We start from the raw sequence: 9310 nt of genomic DNA, 5'->3' as shown, positions 1-9310 counted from the left end.
AGGGCAGCACAGGCAATGGTCAAAGCTCAGATGCATGGGAAATACCCATGGTATAACACAGGCATCGCTATGCCTAGATCATCCCCAACCAATCCTGTCTGACCTCTTCTTGAACACCTCCAGTGATGGAGAGTCCACAACTTTGCTAGGCAACCTATTCCACTGCCTCACAATTCTCACAATGAAGAATTTTTTCTGGATATCCACTCTAAAAACTTACTTTGCTGCATACTTTGCTTCAAGCCATTGCCCCAAACTCTCCTCTCTGTAGCAAAAAAGAAAAGGTGCTTTCCCTCTTCTTTATGGCAGCCCTTCAAGTATTTGAAGACTGCCATCATGTCCCCTCTGAAGTGCCTTTTCTGCAAGCTGCTCCTTCAGCTTTTCTTATGACTTGCCTTCCAAGCACCTAATCATCTTTGTTGCCTGCCTTTGGACCCTCACTTAACTTTTCCATGTCCTTTTTAAAATGTGGATCCCAGAACTGCACATACTACTTCAGATAAGACCTAACCATGTAGAGAGACACTATCACCTCCCATGTTTTGCACCTAATACTTCTGCTGATGCCTCCCAAAACCATCTTCACCTTTTGTATGGCTGCATCATACTGCAGACTCTTACTGAGTCTATGATCTACCAAGGCTTCCAAATCCTCTTCCACAGCATTGCCATCCAGCCAGGTGTCACCCACTGTGTATTTGATACTCCTCCCAACCTGCAGTACCTTGTATTTGTCCACATTAAAATTCACCTTGTTGGCTCTAGCTCAACCTTCCAAACTGTCAAGATCCTTCTGAATTGTGCTCATATCCTCCAACATGTTTACAGTCCTTTCCAGCCTTGCATTGTCCGCAAACTTGTTCAAGAAGCTTTTTATGCCAGCATCCAAATTATGAACACGTTGAATAGTACTGGGCCCATGACAGAATCCTGTGGGACTCCACTCAAAACCTCCTGCCATTTTGGTATGGACCTGTTAATAATTACCCTTTGCTTGTAGTTATCTATTCACCCTGCAGTAGTTATATCCAGCCTACATTTCTCCAATTTGTTTAAGAGAAGGTAATGCGGGACCATATCATAAGCCTTGCTGAAGTCCAGATACACTATATCCACAGCATTCCCTCCATCCACCCAAGTAGTTACTTTGACAAAGAGAGAGAACAAGTTTGTTTGACATAATTTGCTTTTCAAAAAATCCATGTTGGCTACTTATGATGAGTCTTTCCTCCTCCAGATACTTGCAGTAGTCTTCCTTAGGATATGCCCTAGTAACTTCCCAGGTACTGAAGCGAGACTAACCATTTTGTAGCTCTCCTGGTCCTCCCTTTTGCCTTTTTTAAAAGAAAAACACTGCGTTGGTGTCCGGCCTGTCTCCCACGACTTCATGAAGATTACTGCCAAGGGCTCTCACATGCAGTTCATCTGACCCTGCTGACAAATTCATTCAGACCCAAAAAAAGCTCTCTGACAGTCTTCTTTTTTTAAAATCTCCTCTCTCAGCATGTCCCCTTCCTTATCCAAATAATCCTTATTAGGTGCATGACTGCAGCTTAATTTTTTTGTGAAGGCTGAGGCAAAGTAGCTGTTCAATAGATCTGCCTTCTTTGCATCTTTGATTAGGAGTTCTAAGATTTGTTAACAGAGGACCCACACCTTCCTTGGTCCTCCTTTTCTGGCCAACAGACTTACAGAACTCCTTCTTGTTGTCCTTACCCTCCTTTGCCAGGTGTAGCTTGTTCTTTGCCTTCCTGTTTTTGCCCCTGCAATTCTTGCTGTTTCCTGATCTGCGTCCTTGGTCCATTCTCCCATTCCCCGTATGCTCTGAATTTGAGGTGTTTTAGAAGCTCCTTGTGAAGCCACATTGGTCTCTTGCCATTCTTTGTGCGCTTCCATTGTGTCAGAACAGTTTCTTGTTGGGTCCCTTTAAAAGCTCCCAGCCCTCCTGGGTGTCTTTAGCCTTCAGTCTACTCTTCTACATCACCATGTCTATTAATTCCTCGAGTCAAATGAAATCCACCTTTTTGAAATCTAGCATCCTAATTTTGCTAACCTCATGCTCTCCCCATCCCAGGATCCAGAATTCTATCATACCATGATTGTTTCCTCGCAAGTTACTGAACGTCTTCACATATTCCACCAATTCTGTCCTGTTGCTCAAGACAAGATTCAAAAGAGATGATCCCCTAGTTGTACCCTCCACTTTCTGGAACAGAGAGTTGTCCTTCACACAAGACAGGAACTGGCTTGACATTTTATGTTTGGTTGCTTTTTTCTTCCAGCAGACGTCTGGAAAACTGAAGTCTCCCATCAGTACCATCCCATAACTTTTGGATAGATTTGGCACCTGCTTGAAGTGTGCCTCCTGCATGCCCTCTTCCTTATTTGATGGCCTATGATAAATCCCCACCATTATATCTGTGCTGAATCTTTCATCTTCACCCAAATGCACTGTTTTGCTGTCATCCTTCTCCTGAACCAGGGAGCAAGCTTATGCATTTTTGACATACAAGACAACACTGTAACCTTTGTTTCAGGATAGGGTAGAGAGAAAAGTGTAACCCTTGATGTTGACACTCCAGTCGTAACAGCTGCCCCACCGGTTCTCTGTAACAGCAATCAGTTTACAGCCCTTTTCACAGGCTTCAGCTTCCAGCTCATCTTGTTTATTCCCCACACTTCTGGTATATGTATACATGCATCAGACATATTTTGCATTTTGACCTACTCATTTCCCTTTTGCACCACTTGTTGCAGTGCTGTAGATTTCTGGCCCTTTCCTAGAGTTAAGTTGCTTCTTCAGTACCTTTCCCCTGTAGACTGTATACTTTGTCACTGGAGGGTTTTGATCATCATTCCCCATGGAACCTAGTTTAAAGACCTCTATATAGATACAGATATGTATAAAAGCTCCTTTCATTTGTCTATAAGGTGCCCTTATGAGCTTCAGCCCATGAATGCTTAAGCTATATGCATCTCTCTACATAGCTATATCTATCTATATACACATGTGTGCGTATACAGAATGCCAGCTTCACAAGGGCTTCATTAAAAAGTGCTAGCCATTAAAGCTTTTAAAAACAATTATACACCTCCCACTATAAAAGTTATAAGAATCCAAGTCAAGCAGACGCAGCAGACCTGTAAATCAAATAAAACCATTTACCCATCATTGTTGCTTCCTTTAAGAATTTGTAGCTGGTTTCAAATGTCATCTGCTGCAGTGGTGAGGAGCTGGACTGTATTCCATACCGATTCAGTGGTTTATAAACACCTTCAAAACACATGTAATCTGCCACAAGAGAAAGGTGCCGGGGGTTTACCACGATACCTGACAACACAGGAAGAAGGATCATTAGAGCATGTAGAGACTAAGGCCCAAAAGATCCATCAGCAAGGTAAACCTCTAGAGTCTAATCAATGTGGTCTGATACAAGTAAGGTCACTAGCAAAAGTCATGCTTCTTCCTTTCCATACTGGCAAAACGCACTCTCTGCCAAATCAAGGCTGCAAGACCTCATCTTAACAGAGAAACAAAAATGTCAATAGAGCTTCAGTTATGAGCGACTTTTACTATGTGTGCCAAGTCTTTTGGAGTAGGAGTATATCTGAAAACAAACAGTAATCTCTGCATCATTTTTGTTCAGCCAGAATCTGAGAACTCATTTCAAGTCCGTCTCCTCCAGTGTTGAACCTCTTTGTACCTCACGTGGTAAATTGGGTACTAGAGTCAATTTGGCTTTGCTAACTCAGACCTTTCTGGACCTGCAGGGGAACTTGCAGACTTTATGGCTCTGGATGTACTACACAACATTGGTGCAATGTGATGAAACTTGCTCACAGCCTCTACCAGATACTCATCAGCTCTGACATTTATAAAGAAAGTGCAGCAGTACTAGAAATGGGAATCTTGGTGAACAATGACTGCAAAGTTATTCACCAGCCAGCAATCCAAAACCTGGCATTCCATCTTTTCACTGACTGTAGTGCAAAGTAAGACATGGTCTTTCTTTAAACTCAATTTAATACAGTATTGTATCTCTACTCTTACACTCGATACACTACTGTGGCTTGTACCTTTTGGTATTGTATACTGCTCTTTTTTAAGCTATTTAAGATAATACTGTGTACATTTTTCCATCTTAATGAAAATCGAATGAACCATGAAACCAAACAACAGTTGATCTAAAAAAAGCATCTTACCATACACGGCAAATACATCTTTAATTTCCTTTTCAATCACCCTCAGGGCAGCCTCGATTCCGTAAGTTTTAGCCATTGCATGAATGTCATTGGAATAAAGCCTGCTTAAGTCCAAGACCTGGAGGCACGAAACCAATTTAAGGAAGTTGGTGCTATAGTTGTGTACTTTCCCACCTCCCTTAAACAAAGATAAAGTTTCTTTGTTTCCTGCTTTATCTCAAAACAGCCCCAACATAAAACTCAGCTGAAGTTAACAGAATCTGGCACAGCATTAGCTGTAGGGAAGAATGTGCAAGTGATCCTATACCCAAGTCAACTGACCGCAGTGTCATTTATATCAGCAGGAACAAGGAACTGAAATTAAGCAAGAAAAAAGAGGGGAAGATCCCGGCTATGAGACCCATTGAAATGTGGAATCATGTACGGGCCTTTTAAAATTCTGAGACAAAGCACTACAGAGTATGCTGTCTGAAACAACCCTGTACTTGTGGAGAGAGGGCCTGGATGGCATAACAAGTCTATTCATCTGTAACTACTGAAATTCATTTACATGGAAGAACACCCTCAAATAACATCTGCAGAAACAGTTACAAGCATGGTGTGGATTAATCTGCCATTATCTTGGTAAGATGATATTCCATGTTTCTGCACAAAAGCCCATCTGAAGTGACAGGAACATGACAACGTACACTTGAGAAAGGCACCACGCAAGCTTTTTGAACTAGCTCGAGCTAGTTGCCCAACTCCAACTGAATATGCATAGGGGGCCAAGAAAGGAATAGCTTCCCACCTCCCACAATTTTCCTCTATCAAACATTACACCATTGAAGTCTCAAGGATAACAATACATACATCAGAATATTTAAACAGTTCAGAGAGGTTTATTCCCTCGGTGTTCAAAATAAGCTCTCTCTCTCCTTTCTTGTTGGTGCTTTCATTTAAGAAACACCGCGTGATCCCCTTTGTCTCATGGACGACTGTATTTTGCATGAGGGACTCCAGGAAAGAGGAGAGATCAAAGTATGCCTTCATCAGAGGAAGCTTCAGGGAAACCTAGGAAAGAAACCAGGACAAGATCAGGCTGTGAGGCGGCAAGAAGGCTTAGCATTTGCTTCAACCACTAGGGCATTTTTTCACAAGGTAAAAAGTCACTAGAATCAAATATATTTATCTTAATCTCCATATGTTAAGAAATGTACAGCTCCTCATACCACTTCCAAAAAAACAGTATAAAGAAGAAACAATACAATCCAAGCCAAATTGAAAGGAAATGCAGTTCAAGTTCAACAAATATGCTTTTTTCCCCCCTTTTTGGTACAACAAAATCATAATGTTTCATTATTGATTAATAAGAAACATTTCATTTGTCCAGAAACAAGATATTCTGGGGAATATTTTTGGAGGTTAGTCAACCCTTAACATCCTAGATTCATTTTTTTTTTTTTTTTAAAGTGCCAAAACTTCCTCTGGAAAATGTCACAATTGAGATATTTTGGAATTCCTGAAATCTACCTCCTTACACCTTTTTCATAACAACGGAGTCCCCAAATTCATAGTTTCTGCCCAATTCACTATTTGTGGAAAGAAAAACATTCAGCTAGCTCTCCTCCCAACTCAATCGACATGCATCCTACTTTGTTCTCTGGAAGATTACTACGCAGGATTCCCTTTTTGCACATATACAAGTCTACTGCTTCCCAATTTCTTGTCCTCCTGCACTGCACCTCCAGATAGTCGGCTGTGGCATATTTGCCTTTTCACCTCATATGGTCAAGCAGCTAGAGAGCTGCCTATTAATTCAAAAGGTGAAATTAAGAATGAAAACTTGTCAGTCACCTTTAGGAAGTCCCAAAGTCTCCAAGAATTTAAAATTCTGTGGCAGAAAGTCTGCTTACATCTTTGAGCTGCAATAGGTATCATATCTGCACAGATTATAAGGGGATGCTGACATAAACATGGCACCATTTCGCTGAAGACGACTATTTATTATGGAAGCTGTGCACTGTCATTTTGTAATCTTCACACAAAATATTTCCCATCACCAGCCTCTTACCTCACACCAGAGCTCATTTTCTACATCATATTCGTAATTCTCTATGGAGGGATGACTGCTCACTACAGAATTGACTCTTAGCTCTACCGATGCATTTTGTTTGGGTGTCTTCTCTTTCTTAGACAGAGAACTAGAGGCAGAAAATTGAGAATCATCCTCATGGCACAATACATTTGAACCTTCTTCAGACTCCTCAGCCCTTTTATCATCAAGCAAGGGACCTTCTTCATCTTCTGAATTTTCATCACCGTTTTCCTCATTCACCTCTTCCTCACTCTCATAATCAACCTGCAGAAGAAAACAAGCTCATACTCATAACCGCAACCAAATGCAAACGTCTTCAAAGCCCCTTGGTATGCAGTTTTATTTCCCCAAACTCCTCATTGTGGAAATGAACTCCCTGACAGGCTCGTGTAACCTTTCTCACTTCTAACTCACTGAAAAATGCTGGTCTACCTGTTTTTTTAAAAAGGACTGTGATACGACAGATTTATTTTAGTTTCAATTCCTTTGCAGTTTTGAAAGGATTTGTCAGCATGTTCCAAGTTAAACTTCAGGCTGCATAAATAACACATCATAATACAACCAGGCAAAAGGTAGCTGTTTCCTCAAGGATCCTGGGGAGAATCCAGTGTTTTGATGACAGATGCTAAAGGAACTCCCTATATTTTGACTGTTCACCTTTCTGCTAAAATGGTGGCCACCCACTTTTTAAAATCATATGTTCTGTACGACAGGTTATTCAGTACAAATCACCCAGGAGCAAATGTACTTAGTGCTGCAGCAGGATAAGTAAAAGCAACAAGACAGAATTCAGAAGAAAGTTAAGTTTTGGCTGAATTACAGGGAGAATAAAGCTTGCCCACCAGAAGCCTCATTCCTGAATCAGAGAACAGGCTATACCATGGTCAGCAACATTTTTGGCTCGAGTGCCCAAAACACCCGCAACCTCGATTTGTAAGATGTTGAGTTGCCAGGGGAGCCACAAGGGGCCCAATCCATGTTGTGGCAGTGAAGTCCCGGCCCCTATCCCACCACCTGCCTCAAAACATGCAAAATGCCTTCGCATGTCACACTCCAGCATCCATGCCAGGGGTTGCCTAGGGAGTTTAGCAGTTTTTTGCATCCTGCAGCTGTACACAGAATTAGCCTAGATGATCTTTCAGGTCCCTTTCTATCTTAGTCTCTCTCCCCCTTATTTGTCAGCATGTTCCAATCTTAGTCTCTCTCCCCCTTATTTGTCAGCATGTTCCAATCTTAGTCTCTCTCCCCATGAGCTGCAAGCGACACTTAAAGGGTTAGTATGTAGCCTGTGGGCTCCTGCTCTCCTTTCATTTGTCTCCCCACAGCTGCTCCAGCCCTAGTGACCAGGATGGGGGAGTGCCTGAGGTACATCTGCAGCAAAAAAAGGAGCACAGGCAACCCAGCTAGGCGGGCTGGGGGAGAGGAGGGAGGAGGAAGGACAATGGGTTGCATACGTGACACGGTGTTGAGAAAAGGTGGGAGCTAGGCTGGCCACACAGTGGGTAGGAGGTGGTGGGGATCTGTCTATCATGCAGTTGCGACAGGAGCCACGCAAACAGGCTGCACAAACAGGTGCACTTGCCTGCCGGCACGAGTTAGCACAAAGTTCGCACAGGAGGGTGCGCGGGAAGGCCAGAGACCCTGCCTGCGAACCCCCAGGGTAGACAGTCCCAGCCATAGCCAGCCTACCAGAGGCATGATACAGACGGACACGTATCGCACCCCAAGGGTCCCCTTGGGCTCTACGGCCCCTCCCCGGCACCTCAGAGACTGCCACCCAGACAGAGCCCATGGCTCTGGCCTCCATGCAGACGGAGCCCTTGGCTCTCAGCTGTGGGGGCTGCCTGCCCCTTTTTCAGGCTCTGGCGGCCGGGAGCATGGTCACCTCCCCGTGTGCGGTCTGCTCCCTTTTGGGGTCTCTAGCACACCAGCTGGAGGAGCTCCAGGCCACAGTCCAGGGACTGCGTGCCATAAGGGACTGTAAGCAGGAGATCAACTCCTACTGCCAGGCCCTTCTCCCCCAGGAGCCGGAGGGTAGATCACCGTCTCCCTCCAGGACAAAGGAGGACTTCAGGACCTCCCACTCTGTCCAGTAAAGGGCATGGACCAAGGTGGTCAAGGGCCCTAAGGCCCGCTGCACCAAGGCCCCTGCCCCGCCAGAGCTTTGCAACAGGTACACATCTCTCACTGCTCCAGCAGAGCCAGCTGAGTTGCCAGCACCCACAGGCAACACAGGCTCAACTGCAGCTACCGCCCCCGCTCTCCCCAAGACAAAATGTAAGGCGTTTGTTGTGGGAGACTCCACCCTGAGGGGGACTGAGGGGGCAATCTGCCGCTCCGACCCCTTAGCCCGGGAAGTCTGCTGCTTCCCGGGGCCCACATCTGGGACATTGCGGAGAAGATCCCTGAGCTCCTCTAGCCCACAGACCATTATCCCATGCACCTTATTCATGTGGGCACCAATGACACGGCTCGGAGTGCTCCCAGCCAGGTCGTGAGTCGCTACAGGGATTTGCGAGAGGGGCTAAAGGGTCTGGGGGCACAAGTGGTGTTCTCATCGATCCTCCCAGTCTCAGGCTATGGCCTGAGGAAGGAGAGGAGGATCCATGTAGTCATCCAAAGACTGCGGCGCTGGGTGTCATCGGGAAGGCTTTGGCTTCCATGACCACAGCCTGCTCTTTGGTGAGAGAGACAGTGAGCTGCTGGGCAGAGATGGCCTCCACCTCTCTCCCCTGGGGAGGAAGCTCTTCTCAGCCAGACTGGCTGACCTGCTCCACCAGGCTTTAAACTAAGCCTGTTGGGGGACAGGGGGAATACCGCCACTGCTGGCCCGCTGAGCAAACCTTGCAAAGCCAGCGGGCCAAGGCACTTAAGGGAGCCCACCCCTGCCACAGCCCTGGTACAATCTGTGGGCAAGGCAAGAGCCCCCAAGGGGATACTTGCCTGCCTGTACACAAATGCCAGGAGCTTGGGGAATAAGCAGGAGGAGCTCATCCTCCTGCTCAATGCAAATAATTATGATGTCACAGG

The 9310-nt window shown here is 45.1% G+C and overlaps 1 protein-coding gene across 1 annotated transcript in view; it reads right to left on the bottom strand.

Annotated features, from left to right (window-relative positions):
* Positions 1 to 9310, bottom strand: part of POLR1A (RNA polymerase I subunit A) — a 65228-nt gene that overhangs the window by 5464 nt on the left and 50454 nt on the right. The window contains exons 31-34 of the mRNA XM_019552564.1: positions 6257 to 6544; positions 5056 to 5256; positions 4204 to 4321; positions 3167 to 3331 (exon numbers count right to left, since the gene is read on the bottom strand). Coding sequence (XP_019408109.1) covers positions 3167 to 3331; positions 4204 to 4321; positions 5056 to 5256; positions 6257 to 6544 — 772 coding nt within the window. The remainder of the gene's footprint in view (positions 1 to 3166; positions 3332 to 4203; positions 4322 to 5055; positions 5257 to 6256; positions 6545 to 9310) is intronic.

The sequence above is a fragment of the Crocodylus porosus genome, unplaced genomic scaffold (genome assembly GCF_001723895.1).
Source record: "Crocodylus porosus isolate Cpor-Errol unplaced genomic scaffold, CroPor_comp1, whole genome shotgun sequence".
NCBI lineage: Eukaryota > Metazoa > Chordata > Crocodylia > Crocodylidae > Crocodylus > Crocodylus porosus.
This window is presented reverse-complemented; position numbering and strand designations above follow the sequence as displayed.